The following is a 22,935-nucleotide window of genomic DNA, read 5'->3' as shown; positions in this document are numbered from 1 at the left end:
GGTCCAGTGGTGAATTCCAGGGGAATGGACACTTAGTAATATTGCAGTTGGAACATCTGTTCATCTGTCCATCCACCCATCATCCATCCATCTGTTCATCCATTATACATTTACTGGGTACAAGACATTGTGTTTATGTCTGAGGATACGTAGATAAACAAAACACAGATATCTGGCTCAAGAGCTTACAGTCTTGTAGGGAAGAAGGGGAGACAGCTATGCCAGCAAATGTAGGCATCTTTGTCATCCAAATTTAATCTTTTAAAAATGTGTTGGATTGCATATTTTCATATATTTCGATATACTGTATTGTTTTAAATTGGAAAAATAATGTGTCCCCATCCCATTCCAAAAACCCCAATCAATTTCTCCAAAAATCTCTCAAAACATCTGTAAACACCTGTACAACTATCCACTAAAGACTTCTGGTTTAGTATAAAATATCTTAAACATCAATCATCTTATTGTTTAGCACTCAGTAAAATCCTTGTGGTTATAGTGCAGTACACAGTGATACGGAAGAGCACTGGATATGAATCATGTTTACTTCTTCTGCAAAGAACATACCCTCAGTGCATCCCATTCAGACTGTGGCCATCAGTCCACTGTATGTGGTCATTCTCTAGATTTAAAAGATGTCATGCCATGTCCAGTGAAACAGTCCAGAACCAACAATTTCAAAATTTGTCTGCACTGATTAGGAGTAAGATGGAGTAGGAAGATCCTAAGCGTGCCTCCTGCTGCGGACACACCAAAACTACAAGTGCATGTAGAGCAACTCTCCCTGAAAACAACCTGAAGACCTGTGGAACAGATTTTCTACAACTGAGGCTATAAAGAAAAGGCCACGCTGAGATGGGTAGGAAGGGCAGAGACTCAGTTTGGTCAGAACCCACACCTCCCAGTGCAGTGGCCCATAAGCAGGAAGGATGTCGGTACCTTGGAGGTCCCCCCTGAAGAGTGAAGGTCCTGTGCCCCACATTGGGATCCCCATCTTGGGGAACCTACACTAGAAAAATGAATCCCCATAATGTCTGGCTTTGAAAATCAACAGGGCTCATATCTGGGAGAGCCAGAGGGCTGCTGGCACCCAAGATTCTGCTCTCAAAGGGCTCATGCACAAACTCACTCACTCTAAGTCCCATCACAGAGGCAGCAGCTTGAAAAGTCCTTGGGTTGCATGGAAAGGAAATTCATTTGTTAATTTCAGGGCATGTCCTGGAGAGGCAGGGATCTGGTGGAACTTTCTCCAGGGATGGAATAGCTCACAGGCACTATTTTCTTTTTACTCTCCTTCTACCTAGCTGGCCTGGTGCTGGTGAATGCCATTTCTGTCATTCTCCATGAACCTAGATAATGCTGTGTGCCCAGTCCCAGTCCAGCCCACCCTGAGGGCCCACCGTATCCAACCTGCCCACCCAGGCTGGACCCCACAAACACCTTCTGCCCCACCCCACATGGTGGGCTACCCTGGCTGACAATGGTGCCTCTCCAAAGTGGCACTCTTGAGGTCAAGCCCCACATACTAGCACACAACATTAACAAACGGGCCTTGCAGTTAGTCATGCCGGGAGCTAGTCTTGCACATTAGCACACCTGCAGCGGGAGCTGCAACCCAATCACAGCCCAGCTGCAGCAGGAGAGCACACGTAGCCCACAAAGGGGATACCCCCAGAGCACGTGGCTCTGGTGACCAGGGGGATTGCACCCTTGAGCCCCACAGGACACCTTCTACATAAGGCCATTCTTTCAAGACTGGAAGACATCACTGATATACCTAATACGTAGAAACAAATACAGAGAGACAAATGAGGAGACAAAGGAATACCTTCCAAACAAAAGAACCAGACAAAACCTCAAAAAAAGAATGAAATGAAATGGAGATAAGGAGCTCAAAGCAATAGTCATAAAGATACTAACTGAACTTGGGAGAAGAATGGATGACCTCCATGAGAACTTTAACAAAAAGAACCAAACAGGACTGAAGAAACAATAACTGAAATGAAAAATACACTAGAGGGAATCAACAGCAGATTAGAAGACACAGAAGAATAGATCAATGATCTGGAAGTGAGGGTAGTAGAAATCACCCAACTGGAACAGCAAAAAGATATAAGAATTTTTTAAAAATGAGGATAGTTTAAGGGACTTCTGAGACAGCATCAAGTGTACTATCATTCACATTATAGGGGTCCCAGAAGGAGAAGAGAAGGAGAAAGGGATGGAAAACTTAGCTGAAGGAAAAATGGCTGAAAACTTCCTTGACTTGGCCAAGGAAACAGACATCCAAGTCCAGGAAGCACAGAGTCCTGAATAAGATGAGCCCAAAGAGACCCACACCAAGATGCATTATAATTAAAGCATCAAAAGTTAAAGATAAACAGAGAATCTTAGAAGCAGTAAGAGGAAAAACCACTAGTTATGACAAGGGAATCCCCATATGACTATCAGCAGCTTTTTCAGCATGAACTTTACAAGCCGGAAGTTACTAGCATGATATATTCAAAGTTCTGAAAGATAAAAATTTATAACCAGAAATATTTTACTTGGCAAGGCTGTCATTCCAGAATTAAAGGAGAGAGAGTTTCACAGATAAGCAAAAGCTAAAGGAGTTCATTACCACTAAACTGGCCTTACAAGAAATGTTAAAGGGATTTCTTTAAACAGAAAAGAAAAGGCTGTAACTAGAAACAAGAAAATTATGAAAGAAAAAAAACTCACTTTGTAAAGGCAAACATAGAGTAAAGGTAATGGATTGACCATCTACAGAACTAGTATGAAAGTTAAAAGATAAAAGTAATGAAACTATCTATAGCTAAAATAGTTAGTTAGACGACACACAAAATAAAAAGATAAAATGTGACATCTAAGCCACAAAATGGGGGGGGGAGTAAGAATGTAGTGCTCTTAGAATGCACTCAAACTTAAGCAATCATCAACTTAAAATAGATTGCTAAATATATAGGTTGGTAAATATGAACCTCATGGTAACCAGAAACCCAAAACTTATAATGATACACAAAAGATAAAGGGAAGGAGTATAAACATGGCACGAAAGGAAGTCATCAAACTATGAGGGAAGAAAACAAGAGAAAAAGAATAGAGAAGAATGACCAAAACAACCAGAAAACAATTAACAAAATGGCAGTAAGTACCTATCAATAATTACTTTAAATGTAAATGGACTAAATGCTTTAATCAAAAGACAGAGGGTAGCTGAATGGATAACAAAAACAAGACCCATATATGTGCTGCCTGTAAGAGATTCACTTCAGATTTAAAGACAGACGCAGACTGAAAGCAAAGGGATGGAAAAAGGTATGCAAAGAAGATAAAATAAAACGAAAGCTGAGGAAGCAATACTTATATCAACAAAATAGACTTAAATAAAGAATATAACAAGAGACAAAGAAGGGAAGTGCATGTAATAAAGGGATCAATCCAACGAAAGGATATCACACTTGTGAATATCTATGCATCTAATATAGAAGCACCTGTGTACGTAAAGCAAACGTTAACAGACATAAAGGGAGAAATTGACAGTAATATAATAATACTAGGGGACTCCACTTACATCAGTATAAAGGCTCATCCAGGCTGGAAGTCAGCAAAGAAGCAGCAGCCTTAAATGAATCATCAGACAACAAGACTTGATAGATTTGTACAGAACGTTCCATCCAAATGCAGCAGAATACGCATTCTCAAGTGCACGTGCCACTTTCTGGATGATACACCATATGTTGGGACACAAAACAAGTCTCAATACATTTAAGAAGATAGAAATCATATCGAGCATCTTTCCTGATCACAGTGGTATGAAACTAGAAATCAACTACCAGAAGAAACCTGGAAAAGTCACAAACATGTGGAGACTGAACACAGGCTAGTGAGCAACTACTGGGTCAATAAAGAAATCAGAGAAGAAATCAAAAATTACCTGAAGACAAAGGAAAATATGACATCCCAAGCCTATGGGATGTGGCAAGAGCAGTACTAAGACCTTATACAGGCCTATCTCAAAAGACAAGAAAAATCTCAAATAAACAATCTAACCTTACACCTAAAGGGACTAGAAAAAGAAGAACAAATGTAGCCCAGAGTCCCAGAGAAGGAAGGAAATAATAAATATCAGATCAGAAATAAACGAAATAGAGACTAAAAAGACAATAGAAATGATAGAGCTGGTCCTTGGAAAAGATAAACAAAATTGACAAACCTTTAGCTGGACTCTCTAAGAAAAACAGAGAGAGGCTCTGATAAATAAAACCAGAAAAAAAAAAAGAGGAAAAATAACAACAGATGCCATAGAAACACAAAGGGTTATAAGAGAATATTATGAACATCTATACTCCAACAAATAGGACAAGCTAGGAGAAATGAACAGATTCTTAGAAGCATACAACCTTCCAAGACTGAATCATGAAGAAATAGAAAATCTGAATAGACTGATCACTAGTACAGAGATTGAAACAGTAATAAAAACTTACTGAAAAAATAAAAGCCCAGGACTGGATGGCTTCACGGGTGAATGCTACCAAACTTTCAAAGAAGATTTAATTACCAAAAAATTTAAGAGGAGGGAAAACTTCCTGATTCATTTTATGAGGCTTACATCACCCTGACACCAAAACCAAACAAAGACAACACAAAAAAAGAAAATTACGGGCTAATATTGCTGATGAATATGGATGCAAAAATTTTCAGCAAAATATTAGCAACCAAAATACGACAATACATTAAAGGGGTCATACACCATGATCAAGCGGGATTTATTTCAGGGATGCACGGATGGATCAATCAATGCGATACACCACATTAACAAAATGAAGAGAAAAAAATCATATGGCCATTTCAATAGATGGATAAAAAGCATTTGACAAAATTCAACATACATTTATGATTAAAACTCTCAACAAAGTGGGTGTAGAGGGAACATACCTCAACATAATGAAGGCCATATGTGACAAGCCCACAGCTAAGGGCATACTTAATGGTGAAAAGCTGGAAACTTTTCCTTTAAGATCAGGAACAAGATAAAGGTGCCCACTCTCACCACTTTTATTCAGCATAGTATTGGAAGTCCTAGCCATGGCAGTCAGACAAGAAATAGAGATTAAATTCACCCGTATTGGAAAGGAAGAAGTAAAACTCACTATTTGCAGGTGACATGATTCCAGAAAACTATCAGAACTAATACGTTCCATGCAGCCTAAGTATGCGGATGTATTATGATGGGTTTCTGATTTGGATAGAGACTGATGGGTGAACATTTTTGCAAGTCATTACAGCAAATGTTCCCATGATGAGTCCTCAGAAAACAAGGGACACCTGTAATTTCGAGAGAGGTGGGTATAATGTGGTCACACAGAGGGCAGTGGTGAACCCTGCCTGAGAAGGTCAGGGGAAAACTGCTCCAAAGGGAAGCAGGGCCAAGGAAGAGCTTCAGGATGACAGTTCAGCACACAGGCCAGGTGGAAGATCCAGTGGATGGCATTTTAGGCAGAGAGAAAACCATGTCCAGAGCCAGAGAGGCACCCTTCTCCTCTGCAGCATATTGTGTTCAGGGGACTGAAATTATTTCCATATTGCTGAAGTGTAAGGAACAAGGAGAATGAGACTGGAGCAGGTGGCATCGGTCTGAATGGGAAGGGCTTTGTTTGGACTTTATTCTGGAAGATGTGGACCATAACTGAAGTTGTTTAAGCAAGAGAGTGTCCGCCAGATATGAAGTTTAGAAAGATAGAAACAAAATGGAAGGAGGATGTGAGGACAGAGCCCTGTAGCAGAGAGGACCAGGACCCAAGCCAGGGTAGTCGCAGAGATGAGGAGGAGGAGAATGGGCCGGACTGCTGAGGAGGCTGGAGAGCAGGACTGACAGGAATCAGTGATCTCAGTGATGGACAGGGCAGCTCTTTTTATCTGTGTTGTAAATTAAGAAATTAAGATCAGGGATTGTGTCTTTTTCATTTAGCGTCCCCCAAACCTAACACAGTTCCTGGCAGACACCCAATACACGGTAAATGGGTAAATTCCCTTGTTTGGTCAATACATCATCAGCGAGGTACCGAGGGAATGAGTCAAATAATGAATCAGTGAATGAGTTGATAAACGAAAGACTGCTTTCTTGGGAGGGTCTGATGGTCTCCCAAAGCATTCTGGCTTCTCTTTTTAACTTCCACTACCGTCCCCATCGCATGGAGAGCAGACGTCTCACTGGAATTTTGCAGTATCCTCCAAACTGATGCTGCAGCCTCTGTTCTCTTGCCTTGTGGTCCCAAAGCCAGACTGGTCTTGAAGTGGGGTCCCCTGATTTTCCGCCAAGGGTTTTCCTGGCCTCAGCTGAGCTTCTGTCACTCAACATGTTTTTCATCATTTCTCTCTCTCTGATTGAAATAAAGACCCTTTTTCATCCACGTCACACAGATGTTGGACAGATTGATTAGTTAATGTGCAAAAATTGCTTTGAAGATGAAAAGTGCTGATTATTATTATTATTATGTTGTCTAAGGGAAATTTTCTGCCTTTTAAAGGGAGCTGCAGAATGGTCACTGACATTTCATTTGAATGCTCTGCATGTCACAGGTGGAATATTTATTTACCAATAAAGAAAAACATCTCTATCCACATAGAATAGCTCCCTGAAGCTCATTCGTCTGTTTTTAAAGGATGTGGCCAAATTGCCACCGTAGAATATAACTGAGGCACGTGGTTAAGGTCAACATCCAGGCTGATGTCAGCAAGGGGCTTACCACGTAAAACAGAGGCACTGGTGCTTTGTCCTTTGCCGGCCACACATCGTTCAGATGCTGCTGACATAAACCTGAATCATGTACAGGGTCTCAGAGATGTAGATATAATTTTTTTTTCCCTTTCAGAACACTCTGAACTTACATGTCACCTTGGCCAGGAGTGAACAGTGGTTTCTCAAGGGCATCTTTTTTTCATTTGTTTGTTTCTATACTGAGGTGATTTTTAGGCATATACTTCAGAAAGTTCAATGTTGAATCATAACAAAAACCAAATGAGTATTCTGAGTTTCTTTTTCTTTCTTTCTTTCTTTCTTTCTTTCTTTCTTTCTTTCTTTCTTTCTTTCTTTCTTTCTTTCTTTCTTTCTTTCTTTCTTTCTTTCTTTCTTTCTTTTTAAGTTTGGGGCTTAATATAAAGTCAGGGATAGTCGTAAGAAAACTTTAAATTATATTTAAACAACAGGGGAAAACCTCTTAATTTGAAGTGTGTGAATATAGAATTGATACTTGATGCTGGTGGCTCGATATTCCAAGCCTGATTTGCTGCTACTTTTCTTCAGCAACTTGGGCTTTTAGTGTGATTTATGCCTAAAGTAGTAGAGTAAAATTTATGAACTGCATTAAGTGCTAAGGAACAAGCATAAAAATCAGTAATTCGAGAGTCTGGAGAAGTAGAGTGCTCTATACAAATAGGCTAAATGGAAATAATAGGTTAATAGATGCATCAGAGAAAAGCAAATGGCTTTCTGATATCAAGGAGCCAGAGTTTTGGGAAATTCTTTAATTATCACCTAATTGGCTGGATGATACAGTGTTGCTAAAGATATGCAAAATCATAGAAGTATCATTTAAAAAATGAAACAAGTTTGGGTAGGGAAATGATGAAATGTATGGCAGAATTTCATGAAGGTGGTCAATTGACCAGAGTAGAAAATCGGAGAAGCCCCAACTTAGCACTTTGCCCAGCAGGTGGCAGAAATGAGAGCAGGGGCAGGTGTGCGCACTGCTGGGTCATGATCTGTCTTCTATTCCAAATTTATTATTTTAATTACTTAAAAATTTTTTAAATTGAAGTATAGTTGATTTACAATGTTGTGTTAGTTTCAGGTTTACAGCAAAGTGACATGTATATATGTGTGTGTATATATATATATGCACACACACACACACACATATATTTTTTTTCGGATTCTTTTCCATTATAGGTTATTACAAGTTCCCTGTGCTCTACAGTAGGGCCTTGTTGTTTATCTGTTTTATATATAGTAGTATGTATATTGTAATCCCAAACTCCTAATTTATCCTCCTCCACTACCCCTTTGGTAACCATAGTTTGTTTTCCATGTCTGTGAGTCTATTTCTGGTTTGTAAATGAATTAATCTATATCATTTTTTAGATTCCACATAGAAGTGATATCATATGATATTTCTCTGTCTGACTTACCTCACTTAGTATGATAATCTCTAGGTCCATCCATGTTGCTGCAAATGGCATTACCTCATTCTTTTTTATGGCTGAGTAGTATTCCACTAAATCTTCTTTATCCAGTCATCTATCATGGACATTTAAGTTGCCTCCATGTCTTGGCTATTGTAAATAGTGCTGCTGTGAACATTGGTGTGCATGTATCTTTTGGAATTAAAGTTTTCTCTGGACATATGCCCAGGAGTGGGATTGCTGGATCATATGATAACTCTGTTTTTGGTTTTTAAAGGAACTCCATACTGTGCTTCATAATGGCTGCATCAATTTACATTCCCATCAACAGAGTAGGAGGACTCCCTTTTCTCCACACTCTCTTCAGCATTCTTTATTTGTAGACTTTCTAGTGATGGCCATTCTGACTGGTGTGAGATGATACCTCATTGTGGTTTTGGTTTGCATTTCTCTGATAATTAGCAATGTTGAGCATCTTTCATGATCTGTCTTTGAAACCCTGCAGATCCATTATCCGGACGGAGGGGGTCTGGTTGAGCAGGTCTCTGGAGCCATCTTCCTGAGATAATGGCTGCCACGTGTGGCTCTTGTTGGGCCTGGTCATTCTGCACCTTTGTTCTTGCCTTTTCCCCGTTGTGTGCCAGGCTCTTCTTTCTCTCACTGTTCCATTTCCCAGGATTCCTCTGCAAGCCATGTGATCCCCTGGGCCTGTCTGTGCACTTTTCCTCCTGTCTTTTCTCTGTTGGAAAGCAGTTGCTCTGGGCACACTGACCTCTACTCTCTTTGCTGTCCAACAGTGCTAACAGAATGAGCAGAAGAGGGGGAGTGAGTGTGTACGGTGCTGAGCTGGTTTAAGATCCACCTTCTCACAGCCCTATGGGATACATGCCATTGATGAAGAAACTGAGGCTCAGAGAAAATAAGGAGCTTGCCTATGGTCCACAGTAAAGTTGGGGAGCTGCAGTGTATTCTTTTTTCCCAATGTTTCTTGATCCTTCCACCAATTCCTGCAGCATTTAGATCCCCCAGCATCATGCACATCAATCAATGGCTTCAGAAAAGGGTTTTACAGGAACTGTCCAGGGGTCTCAGAGCATGGAGAAAACTTGATGACTCTGGGCAAGGTGAATCTCTGCGTGTACTAGTCAAAGTTCTCCAGAGAAACAGAGCCAATAGGCGACATAGGTATAGATACATAGAAAGAGATTAAGTACAGGAATTGGTTCCTGTGATTACGGGTGCTGAGAAGTCCCATGATCTGCAGTCTGCAAGCTGGAGGTCCAAGAAAGCCAGTGGTGAGTCCCAGTCCAGCCTGAAGGCTCGAACACCAGGGGAGCGAATGGTGCGAGTTCCACTTGAGTCCAAGACCCAGGAGTGTTGATGTCTCAGAGTCTCAGAAGACAAATGTCTTAGCTCTGGCTGAGAGAGTGACCTTGCTCTACCTCTGCCTTTTTGTTCTATTCAGGCCCTCCAGGGACTGGGTGAAGCCCACCCACACTGGTGAGGATGCTGTCCTTTATCAGTCTGCCGACTCAAATGCTAATCCCTTCAGGAGACACTCAACTAATGCTTCACTAGCTTTCTGGGTATCCCCTAGCCCAGTCAGGTGGACGCATGAAATCAACCATCACAGCTGGGGTGGGGAGAGCTGGAGAGGGAGTGAAAGTGAGGAGACACTGTGGGTGCGTGTCTGAGGAAGGCAGGCCCTATGCCTCATCCTGCAGGTGGGCTGGGGGCCAGGGTCAGGGGAAAACACGAGCCCAGCTAATTTGGGGGGAGTGAGGTCCAAGTGATCTGTGATTCCCTTTCCAGGTGGGTGTGAGACCCCCACCCCAGGAGCGTGGCTGTGGTGTGCCTTGGCAGCCGGGCCTGGGGCAGCCTCACCGGATTCCCCAGCAGCACAGTGCTCTCCTGTGCTCTGGAGAGGCCTGGGTCCCGCAGGGGAGGAACCAACCAGGAGGAAGGAGTCCCCAGGAATACGAAGGATGTTCCTCAGTGACAACGTAGAGTGATGCCAGTGAACACTGGATGGGAAGGGGAGGGCTCAGTGGATGTGCCGGGGGGCAGAGGTAAGGGTCAAGAGCAGCTGCCAGCCCGCCACGCTGTGACATCACACGGTCCCCTTTCCTTCCCCATCAAGTGCCAACCTGGAGAAACAAGGAGAAAATGTAATTGACTCAGATCCCATTTCTGCCCCCTGGTGGAACAGGAGCTCATTACAGAAATGAAGCTCAATTAGAGAAACTGAAAAATTCATTACATGTTTGTGGACTGGGATCTGTACCGTCAGTAGCATCCAACCCAGAGTTCTCTGGCCCCAAAACTTGCTCATTTCACTACATTAAGAGGAAGCAGCATTGCCACAGCCAGGATTTGACATCATTGGAAGCAACTGCTGTCTCTGAATTATCTAGATGCCTAATATTATTTTTAAAATATTCCATGAATCAAACCAAGTTAATCCAAGGCTCATTTTCCCCACATCATTTCCATTCAACTTAATGAAAGGGGATTTCCACAGGGTTCCACCAGAACATTAAGTACTCAGTATTTGATTAAGGCAAATCACCAAGAATCGCTCTTAAAATATTTTTAGTGTGTTATATCAAAAAGGGGCACTCTCTATAAGTAAAAAAAATTTTTTTCTATGAAGATATGAATGACTTCAAGATAACACAGTTTTCAAACACACCGTACATTAGAGCATCTCATATAAGAATTTATTCATCTATTTGAAGTGAATTTTGCACTTTGATGTCATTCAGTTCTCAAAACTCAGCATCATATTCAAGCAGAAGAAAGAGCTCAGAAGGCATTCATATCGAGATTTTATTGATGTATGTCCCCATAACCCCACAGCTGCTGATGCAGCATTTCCAGGATAGCCTCAGCCTTTTTAAACATTTTTAAATTTTAATTTTATTGAAGTATATTTGATTAACAATGTTGTGCTAGTTTCTGGTGTAAATCTCCGCAGCCTTTATTTTAAAAAGCTGCCTGACTTGCCCAAGGTCTTGTGGGTTGCAGGTGGTACTGATCCTAAAGGGCATTCATTGGTCCTGTGCTGTGGTCCGTGCAACCTCAGGGTAGGGAGAGTGAGGTGGTTTTGTAAGGGTTGCAGAGATTCACCTTTTGGGCAGTCTTGGTTCTTGGTAGCATGGAAGTGAGGACAGTCCACACCGTGAATTTGCAAGGCTTTTTCTTGGTTGAATTCCTCGGCAGGGGCTGTCCTCTGCTCTGGGGTTGCCCCAGCAGAGGGAAGCATCTTCTCAATGGCTATTAATCTCACTAAACTTTAGCCAGCCCAGCTCTTACTATGGCCAGCAGCACTGGATTGATCTCTGAATTACGAACCACATGTATAAAAAGAGAAGCTGAAAATGGACCTAAACTGCACACACATCCTGAGAAATTGATGCTCTCCAGAATTCAGCCCGGGTAAGAGCCGCTCTAATGTACCGGACCCGCGGTGGGTAGCTGTAATGGAGACAAAATTCCTCTAGAGGGCACTCACAGCTTCCCCATGAATCGAGAGCTTGCGAAATCACGGTTCTTACAGAAATGGCACAGACTGCTTGGGAGCAAAATGAGGTTTATATAAATAGATGAATGTGGATGTGCAGATTTTTTTCATTAGAAAATAATCCCTCTTTGTCTTTTTCAGATCGGCATCAGTGAGCACATGTGGGAGCATAAAATATGGACAATTTCTTTTTGTTTCCTTTGTGAGACAATACTGAATCCTCACCTCTAAGGGAGTTTGCTGCAGTTCACGGCTGTGCCATATTTATAATTATCAGGAGAGGAAGGGAAATTAAAAGATTCAACTGCTTAACTCTTCAGCAGTTGAGCTGCTGGCCCTGGGGACACGCCGGGGACGTCATGTTCTGGCGGAACTCTGTGGAAATCCTCGGCAGTGGCCATTTGACCTCTCCCTCGGCCACCTGAGGAAATCAGCTTTGGTTAGATTAGACAGACCGTAATTGGCTTTTGAGTTGTTGAAGCACATTCTGGGTACACATTTCTCCGTGTTTTGAAAGGCGTATGTTTTCCTTGGATCAGATCAGTGTAGGGGGAAGTCAATCACTGCTTAGGTGGGTGGATGGACCAGAATGTTGTTTCCCAAGATCTGCCTCTGAGCATCCCCAGTGACAGGATGCCTGCCCAGTCCCTCCATCCCCTCTGCACCCTGCTTCAAGCTTAGGGTCAGGGAGAGGGGTGAGTTTTTGTGGGTCTGCAGTATGATTTGGTAGGGAAATACTGGTCTGGATGATTTTTTAAGGATTCTTTTCAACCTTTGGGGTCTATGACTCCATGAATTTGCAGGTTCTGAAGCGAAGGCAATGTATAAATAAGTCAATGTGACTTCAACATTGTAAATGGTATGACTGTTTGCCCTGCCTCTGGTCATGCCCCTCCCAAAACCATTCTCCAGCAACCAGAACAATCCTTTAAAAAGGTATATAGGTTTTCTTTTCTGTCTAAAATTCTACAGTGGCTCCGTAATGCCTTCATGAAAAAACCCACTTCTCCCTGGCACACACAGTTGACAAGACTCTGCATGATCTCAGCCCTTCTGGTGACATCCTGTGCACTAATCTCTCTCTCTCACTTCCGGGTCCTTGCTGTCCCTTCCACCTGGAGCATACCCCCTCCCGCCACGACATACACACTCCTTTGCTTGGCTGATGTTTTTCATGCTTTGGGTCTCAGCTTGAGTGCTTCCTCCTCCAAGAAGCCTTACTGACTCTCAAGACTGGGTTGGACGCCCCTTCCTATGTTATCATCACGCTCTGTTCCATCCTTAACCCTGGTGACATAGGGTTTGCCCCCAGAAGCTGAAAGGGCTTCCAGGAGGATGCCTGGTAGTGCTATCTGAATATCCAAGCCTGTCTAGAGCAAAGAACAGACAGTTTCTCATCTGCTTCAGTACCGAAACTGTCTACCCTCACACTCATCCTGCACTCTGGGAACTGGAACCACACTTTCCTATCTCCATCAACATGACTGTACTACTCCTCTGCCTTTCTTAACATGACTTTAGTTTTCCAGGAGTCTCCTGTCCAGGCAAATGGGATTGACTGTTCATCACAGGAATGTCACCCAAGGCTCTTCCCAGCTCTTCAGTGGAAAAGCATAAACAGACAGCTTGTACCCTGAGAGTGTTTGAATCTCTTGCTTCAAAATTCTCACTTTGCATTTCCCACCAATTCTGAACTGTTGTATCATGATCCTTGCCCAATCCTAACAAGCTCCTTGCTTTGGGAGCCTCAAGTCAGAGTTCCAATTCTCATTAAATGATTACCATTCCTTACTCCCCAGAAACACTGCCAAACCTTTGCAAAACGATGTTCTCCCTTCGTATGGAAGCAATAAACTCAGCTTTGTCTCATCAACAGGTTGTGTTAGTAATGTCTGGGGAGCCAGCTTTCTGCAAAGAGCCTGTAATCTGGAGGGCTGGGGCTTACCCCTTAAGAAAGCATAATGAGCTTCACTGAGCTTCTGAAAAGCAGTCTGCCTGGATCTGGGTGTTTGAGTTCTGAACCTGGAGCCCCCGAGGGATGACTCAGGGAATAATAATTTGGTAAAGCAAAGGGTTCCACGGTCTGTGTCACCTTCACAAGCTTGCTTTCTACTCATTTACCACACCCTGTCTTTTTCTGGTGTCCCAGTCTGGGATCTTACTTAGGAAGGGACAGGAATTCATCCACACAGCTTTGTTGAAAGTATGGGGGAGGGGAATCTCTTGAAAACCGTTCGTACAGCCAGTCTTCACGGCCCTGGAAAGTCACAGAAGGGCCACTCAGGCCCCGTCTCAGCTGCTGCGACCACGTGGTCTTTGGGCTTCGCTGCTCCTGGGATATTACCAGAGAGTAGGTTCTTGTCTCTCGCAGGAAAGAATACAGGGTATTAAAATGGAAGCAGGTTTATTTAGAGAGGTACGCTTTCCATCGACAGAACGCAGTCCGTCTCAGAAGGGAGAGTGGCCCTGGGGTGCCGGGTGGTCAGTTTATACAGGCTGAATAATTTCATAAGCGAACAAGTGGGAGGATTACCCCAGCTGTGCTGGGGAAGGGCTGAGGATTTCCAGGAGTTGGTGCTCCTGCCCGCTTTTTGGGCTTTTTTGGGCAGCCTGGGAACTGTCGTGGCACCTGTGGGTGTGTCACTGAGCATGTGAACGTATCACAATGAGCCTATAATGAGGCTCAAGACCCACTGGAAGTCGAGTCTTTCAGCATCTTGGGACTAGTTGGTTCTGTGAATGAAAAATGCTGCAAACCACATCAGTAAACAAAGAATGCTGAAGCCATCAAGTCGTCAGCGGCTGCCGCCACCCCTCAGTGAAGACAAGTGCCTGCAGCCCGGCCTCTGCAGCCACTCACAGTGGTGCACCCTGAGGGGACTCAGAATAAGAAAAGACAGGACACTGGCTCTAGATAGCTAGGTGCTTGTCAAAGGAATGAATTCAATGAGTGCAAATGTTTGCTCCCTCCCATACACAGAAGAGCACTAAATTCTTTAACTTGAGATCCCTGGTTTTCTTTATTTAAGCAGGAATCTTTTATTGTTCCAACTACCTGGTTTTGTTGTAAAGCTCCTATATACTCTAGCTCCTCTCCTACCTCTTTGGAGCAGTTCCTCAGAGCGATCTCAGAGGCTGTCATCCCAGCTCGAGTCCTCCCGCCAAATAAAACATAACTCTCAACTTTTAGGCTGTGCATTTATTTCAGTCGACACTTCTAACCAGTTTATGTCATTCCCTCAATTGCTGTGTCATTCTTTTAATGGTTATTCCCTGCCCACTTCCCTCCTGTCTCAGGGACACATGTTCATTTACCCTCTGCTTCCTTGTGGTTCTGGGGCAAGTGCCTGTGTTGTATCTTGCCAGGATGCTGACTTTGGTCCTAACTCTACCTGATGTCTGGGGACCGGTACTTAATGTGGTCTGGCTCGCATCTCCATGTCTTTGGTTCGTATTCATAAGAACCTCTGATGAGTCAGTGACCAGCTAGTAGAAGCTGGCTGGAAAGGGATTTGGTCCAATCACATCTGAACAGGGGTTTAGGGTCACCTGACCTCTCTTTCTCAGCAAGGGTTGCAGAAGGGCAGAAGGCAGCAGATCGTGATGCTTTTACGATTTGAATAGTCAAAGTTGCTGATACAACAGAGACGCTACTTGTTAGAATATATGAATATCCTGTCTTCTCCTCATCCCCGTGAATGGGTCTCCCCGCATATTCATACAGAAGTACCCTAGTAGGAACCCCAAAATAAAGAAGGAATCAGCGTTCAGCTTTGACTTTAAAACAGGATCTTGAATTCCATAATGAAAGGCAGGCTTTGTTGAGAGAAAAAAGGGATTTGTCAATTACAAAAGCTTCTTTTACATGTCAAGAGTAGAAAGGGGAGTGCATTCAAATTGGTGATCTGAACAGAGTTTTATTTTAAACCAAAGACAGAGACAACCTAGGATATTTAATACTGTGAGGAAAGTCCTACCAGCCCTAGGGGCCAGGGAGCAAACAAGGAATATGTGAGAGGGAAGGCAAGAAGCCTGAGGTTCTACGTGAGGTTCCTGGCTCCCCTCCCCAGGGGCAGAGTAAGAGGAGATAAATACGGGGCAGAGAGGTGTGGGCTCCCAGTGTGGCAGTGCTTGTTCCTCATCTCTCAGGGATAGCACGGAAACTTGTCAGTCCCTAAGGGGAGCCCTGTGTTTTACGTGGAGCTGGAGCCTCATGGAGACACTCAGGGTGTAGTTAGAGGGTGGCTGAGGTAGGTGTCAATGTGAGAAGGCAGGCTATCTCTAAGTCCTGGGATGCTGGGGTGGAGGGCTGAAGAGTCTGGGGTCAGAATGGGCCTGCAGCCGTCGGGGTCACACCACATGATACTCAGGATACTCAGGTGGAGCCCACTGGTCTCGATGAGGACCCACGCGGCCAGAGTCGACCAGCCGCACTGCAGCAGGCAGGACCGCGGGGACAGCACTTGGTCGTCAGGAGGGTATAGGACCTGTGTCTGGCACTCAGGTTGGACCTTTGGAGGAAGGATATAGACCTGAGGGGAAATTCAATCTTTGAGTCAAGTGAGTATTTATTTACTCAGAGGAGACTGAGTTAGATCAAGGGAGTTTGTTTTAAATGAGAAGAGATTGCGTTATCTTTAATTTGCAAGTTTAAGCTTCTTTTCTGCAACCAGTAGGAGAGAGGCTCAAGATCATGATGTGAGGGAACAGTTATAGTGACAAAAGAGATTATTTTCTTCACATCCGAGTCATCATGTAAACTTTGCTTTTATCACAGTGTTGGGTCTACTAAACCCAGCTCCTTCTACTCATTATTTAACTATGAGCTAGGCAAGGAGTGTGTACTCTGCCTCATTTGTTCTGTTGGACAAGTAGCACATGCTTCCTGTAGTGGTGCAGCACAGAACAAGACAGGTGTCCACTGAAAAAAAACACACAACGTGAGAGCCGGGGCTCACTGACTATAGCCCAGGAGAAGCCTCTCCAGGAGCTCCAAAGAACTGCTCCAAAGAGGTGGGCGGAGGTCAGTATATATGTGATTTTGGGGAAGGGGGTACGTGCAGTCAAGCACAATCTCCATAGAGGGTTGCTGCTAGTCACGAGGAGCAGATGTCTCCATTATGATTTTAGTGCTTTTCTAGGTATGAGAAGATGCAAGAATCTGGGCTCAAAAAATTTTCTCCTGAAAATATTTAACTATCTGAAGGTCTGTTCTACCCAGTTGTTTCCAGAGCACAGAGCACCTCATTCCTGATCTCCACCCTGAACTCCTTTCAAGGGGTGTTGAAGGTCAGCGGCTGCGGCAGCTCGTGACTTCATTCTTGTAGAACCAGATGGCGAGGGACAGTCTTTATTTCACACAGTGATAGTCCTTTCTGTAAGCAACTGGTTATTTTTTGGAATAAAGGAAGGGACGGGCCATTCCTCTGTCTGGGTGAAGATTTGTCGTTGTTGTTCGTTGCACACTGTGGCCACTTGGAGGTATTTTCTGCCCACACTATGTAAGAATGTGGTACAATTTATATATTGGGCAATGTGGGAAGGCACTGAGTTAAAACTCCAATTTCAAATTCGTTCCAACATGAATATGTCAGAATTCATGTTTTCTGAGTCATTCCAACGTGTACTTACTTGTTGATTGATCACTGTTTGCCCAGCAAGTATTTATTTTGCTCCACTTTATAGGCACTCTTTTAGTTGCAGGAAATACAGAGATAGATGAGGTCCTTGCTGCCTTCAGTTGTTGACTGTCTCTTGGGGGACATGAATAAGTCATTAAACATGGAGATGGGAGGGCAGCCACCTCTGCCTGAGTTGTGCGGTGGGGAGAAGGCAGGTCTGCCATTTATGTCGTGCAGGATGTACACTGCACAAGGGTGCCAAGCCAAGGGGACAGAAATTCAGCCCGAGGACCCTGGCGCAGGGCTGCGTACACCTGGGGAAGTGTTGCATTTTTGTGCATACAAGGTGCCATTTGCTCACCAAATACCATGGCCCTCCAGCTACTGGAGTGCGTCTACCCAAAGCAAGTAACACCTCCTAATTTGCACAAGGGAGCTGTAAAATCTACCACGCAATCATGAGAGAAGATGGGATATTTGAACTGAATTTGGATAAAAATTGGCCAAAAGACAGAAGTGCCGGAGAGTTTTCCAGGCAGAAGGAGCAGTCAGTGCAGACGTACTGGGGACGGTGTATTGGAGGAACAACAAACACTTGTTAAGGAGACTATTCAGGAGGCTGTCAGCAGCAGTTCTTAGTTTTTATTCACATGTCTGGAGGCGGCAAGGGTGGCAAGGGGCTAGGAGAGGGAGGTGCTAAGCGCCACCGCAAGGCTCTGTCTGCGCAACAATATCCAGGGCATCACCAAGCTTGCCGTCCATCGTCTAGCTCGTTGCAGTGGCATCAAGCGCATCTCCGGCCTCATCTACGAGGAGACCCACGGGGTGCTGAAGGTGCTCCTGGAGAACGTGGTCCAGGTCGCCGTCACCTACACCAAGCACGCCAAGTGCAAGACGGTCATGGCCATGGACGTGGTCTATGCGCTAAAGCACCAGGAATGCACCCTCTATGGCTTCAGTGACTAAGCCTCACTTTGTTTGCAAGCTTTTTTTCTTTTCCCCTATAATAAAGTTAAAGCCCTTTTCAGGGCCACCCGAAAAAAAAAAAAAGATTATTTAGGAGAATTCCTGGATGTTAGACTGCAGGACAGACAGAAGCCACTCCCGATGGGATGGGTGCGCTGAGAAGTTTGCCTTTTGTCCTGCAGCTTTGTGGGGCCTTTGGAGGGTTTTAAGTATCACCTCCAAATCAGTCTATTCAGTGTGGTTTAATCCTTCCTCTCCAGGCAGCCTCTCTCCCCCACTGGCTTCTCTGTTTCTCTGACCTCTCATTTTCTCCCCTGCCTTGGCCACACGCTTTGGGATTTAATTACAGTCTGCCTTGTTCACCATCCATCCATTGCCTGTGAAATCTTCCTCTCCTCTTATCTCTCAGCAGATGTAAAGCTTTGTGCCTGCAACGATTGTGCCTTCCATGCCTAAAGAAATCTCTCTTAGCAGCATGTCTCCAAGTATGGTACACGTACCCACTGTGGTAAGTGAGGCGAGTTCAAGGAGGATGCTAACACACACCTTCAACGTATTTATTTTGTGGTATCATAAGCTTTATAAATATTTTTATTTTAATGTCTACTAAATAAAAAAATACCACATGCACACCAAATCTGTGATTTCACTGATGTGTCTGTTTAGAATGAGGCTGAAACAAAGCTGAAGTTAAAGAAAAAAAATACTGGTGGTTCAAATGTGGGAAAAATTGTAAAGGTGGTGTGCGGGTGACTGGCATTTGAGATCCAGCCCAGCACTGCACCGGCCAGTAAGGCTAAGCTGTAGGAAGATCGGCTTGATTTTAGTTAGTTTAGCACTGCGTATTCAGGGTGGTGTATCTAAAAGGGAACAGTCACTATAAGAACTTGAAAGGAAGGAAGGGGGGGGACAGAAGGGGAGGAGGAGAAGGCTGGGAGAGAACAAGGGTCAGTGGTGATGCCACGATTAACAGAATCACCCAACTAAGCCCTGCCGACATTTGCAAGCCACAAAGTCATGAGCTGTAATAAAACAGCGGTCGTTTTAAGCCCCTGCATTTTGGGGTGGCAATAAGTAAGTGTAATGATTCTCTCTATCTATGCTTCCATAGTGTTCTGTTTTGGCCCCACTGTAGAGTTTACTGCACTACAGCTTAATTTCCTAATATCTACCTGTCCGTCTTTCCTTGTAGGTGATATGGGGCCGGGAATGACGTTTTGCTGGCTGTTATATTTCTAATATCTAGCTTCAGCTCTGCAAAAAAAATGTGGGCTTAATGATTATTTTTTAGAACTTGGGAAGGGTTAAATTAAACGGAACGGACCAGAGCTGATTACAAGTAGGGTGTTCATATATTCGTGTTTGCCTGGAACCTGGCAAGATGTAATTATTAAGTCCTCATTCACTCTCAGATTTAAAGTATAAACTGTAGGCACCCTAATTAGCGGGACCTTTGTGGGATCAGGGCAGGATTCCACGTGGTTCCCGCTAGATTCATTAGAGTTTGAATCTGGCTCTAGCTGGAGAAGCATGTTGGATTTTTAGATGAGAAACTTTGAAGACTGACTTATTATTCCTGCTGCCATTATATTTTGATTATGTGCTCTGTGATTAGATGTTGAAAATGCTAATGTGTATTAATACTTGATTGATTAGATTACTCATCCTAATCACACGCTGATCACTTTTGATAAATGTATTGATTCATATCTGATTTACTTCACAGAACTCTTTGTGTGGCTATGCTTTGACACTATCTGATTACATCTTAATATCTGATTGCTCTTGAGTAGCTCTTGTTTTAACCATCGGGAGGGTGGATTGTGTCAGCTAGGACGTCTCTGACTGGTGGTGATGCCTGGATGAGATAGCCCTGCTGCTTACCGCTGTGTGACATTTGCTAGGTCACTTAATCTCTCTGGCCTCATCTGTGAGGTGGAGATAATAACAAAGTTACGCATGAGGGTGCCAGGTGGATTAAACGAGAGAATATATATTAATAGGGTAAACTGGCTGGGTCGTAACTGACATTCTAGATAATTCCAGTGTGTAAGTGGTATCCCTTACTCCCACCCAAACATCCATTTGCATGAGCTGATATGCATTAAAGCTTTTGTTGTTTCAGAAGGGGGCTCAGGGAAAGGGGAGGCGTGGTTTGAGGTAGGCTGTGGGTCCGGGGAGAAGGGAGAAGAGAATGAAGGGGCAGGGGGTGGGGAGGGCACGGGCACGGGCACCGTCTTCCCTTTCAGGCCACAAAGTGAAGGTGTTCGCTGTAACAAGGGCCTGGCTGAAGGGGCAGGTGGGGTGGAAATCCATGCCCGGACACGGGGCTGTGTCGGCTTCTGGGAGGGGTGATTTGTCTAATTCACGTGGAGGGGCTCTCAGAGGAGCCATGTGAGAGAGGGCCTCGTGCCCACTTGTTTGAGATCCAGTAGAAAGAGTGAGCAAACAGCTGAGGGACCTGATTAAGTAAGTGAATGACTGCGTAACTCTAGGCAGAAGGAGGGCTGTTTTAGGGCCCAGAGGACATCCCCCGGCCCACGCCGCTTCCATACTGCAGCTTTCTGTCCTGGCTCCCAGGGTGCCTGATGGAAGAGGGCTGTGCCTGGGAGACAAGCATTCTCATGAAGTTCAGAGACCTGTGTGTGTGTGTGTATGTGCACGCTGGAGAGGGGAACAAGGAGTGAGTGTGTGTGTGGGGTGGAGGGGGTGCCTTTTAAATACCGTTACAGCTGGCGGCCACAGGCTCTCGTGATCTGCCAACACTTTACATACATGATCACTTTCAATGGTCACAGCAATCCTGTGACAACAACCTCAGGTACTTTTATCATCCCTGTTGGGGTGATACAGATGGGAAACAGGCAAAGAGGGATCAAATAAAATAACTTCCTCCAAGGTGACAGAGAGTAACTGGTTGAGGTCTCCCTGGATTTTTGAAAGTTTGCTTTATGCCACTTCGCTTTTACGAAAAACTTACATTAGTACCAGTTTTCACTGACCAAGACATCTGAAGAGAATTTTTGCTTATAAGAATAAAAGTCAAAAATGAAAATACTGTTGAGTGTTTGCCTTGCACTGAGCAGTTATAGAGGCCGTGCACCCCCCGCAGAGGGTGGCACCGCCAGCCTCCTTCCCCGGGACCCACACTCAGCATCTCAGCATCATCACCATAGCTCTGAGCTGTGTCTGTGAGCATCTGTGCTTTATCTCGGTTGGTTTTGTGCATCCATTAGCAAGATGTGTCCTAAGATAATTGTTTCTTTTCTTTACACCATTTCGGCATCAGAAAAGATTCATAGGAACACTCTGCTTTTGGAGAGCAGGGGAAACCTGTACTTGAATCCAGGCCACCAGAAACCAGAGCCACTGCTCTTAGCTCTTACCCCAGGTTGCCCCCTCATCAGGGAAACTGGCACGGCTCCTGAGCACAGGTGAGCGTCCCACCCCTACTCTTGGGGAGCCCTGGAGTAGGGGGTGCTGAATTCCTACATGAGCCGGTGATCAGAAAACTCTGGGCATCTGTGTTAATGTGACACCCCACCTCCAGCCTGGGGGCCCTCTGTTTTTGGATTTACAGTACACTTGCCCGGGACCTGGCCCACACTTACAACTCAGTAGAGGGGTCTCTTTTCAGTGTTGCGGATGATGGATGTGGCGGCTTGTTTCTTCAGTCATGTCTTTAGAGATGAGAACACAGAAAACCAGTGCCCTCTTTGGCCTCCCATTGAACCTGTCTGCTCCTCTGAACCCAGCTTGAGATCTGCAGGGCACCAGAGGGAGACCAGGGAGTGGGTAATTGTCCCCTGGCATTGGGCCATCAGAAAAGGCCGTCGGCTGCCTATCGGCTGCCTATCGGCTGGGGTCCCTGGCTGCTTTCCAGAAGATCCCAAGGCCCTGGGAATACGCAAAGTAATGACCAGACAGCCCATGTCAGAACGACCACCCTGAGGCTTAAAGGGCATTTTTACAGAATCGCATATGAGTAGCCACAAATTAGCAAGTACTTTCTTTTCCTTCCTTCACAGAAAACCAGTTTACCCATGTCTGACTCTCAGATGCTCTCTCTCTTTTCTGTTATTTTATTTTGTAACTTTTTGAGTGTATATATAGCATTCTTTTAATATGTTTGGGATTTTCAAAATTAAAGTTACTTTTCTCTTTTATATCTGATATTAAATTTTTTTTTGGTCTTGTGTAGATTAAGAAAACTTGGAGGAAATAACAGTAAAATGCTAACAAGTCTGTGGGTGATGTGATTATGGGTTATTTTAATTTTCTTTTCTATCCTTCTCAATAAGCATGTTCTGCTTTTATAGTAGGAAAGGAAGTGGAATTTGTACGTGTGGGTGTTTTTAATTTTTTTTTTTTTTAATTTTGAGATTAGTTGCCTCCTTCAGTATAGTTTTATTCTACCTACTACAGACAACTTTTACTTCAGGTGGTTATGGTGCTTTTTTGTTTGTACTTCATTTTACTCCTTGGAATTCCTCCGTGACAGACTTGTCTGGCTGAGATGGAGGTAGATGAATGACCAAAAAGTACAGACCCAGTCAGCTTCTCATCTGAGAACTGAACGGAAAGAACTTTAGACTGGGAATCTGGAGGGCGGGTTCTGGTTCCGACGCCAGCCAGCGCTAA

The 22,935-nt window shown here is 44.2% G+C and overlaps 1 protein-coding gene across 1 annotated transcript; it reads left to right on the top strand.

The window, feature by feature from the left end:
* The first annotated feature begins 17,978 nt into the window (after positions 1-17,978).
* Positions 17,979-18,294, top strand: LOC105074983 (histone H4-like). The gene is given in 2 exon segments (XM_074352874.1): positions 17,979-18,047; positions 18,049-18,294. Coding segments are annotated over 2 exon segments (315 nt in total).
* Positions 18,295-22,935: the final 4,641 nt, after the last annotated feature.

Source organism: Camelus bactrianus, chromosome 2 (genome assembly GCF_048773025.1).
Source record: "Camelus bactrianus isolate YW-2024 breed Bactrian camel chromosome 2, ASM4877302v1, whole genome shotgun sequence".
Classification (NCBI taxonomy): Eukaryota; Metazoa; Chordata; class Mammalia; order Artiodactyla; family Camelidae; genus Camelus; species Camelus bactrianus.
This window is presented reverse-complemented; position numbering and strand designations above follow the sequence as displayed.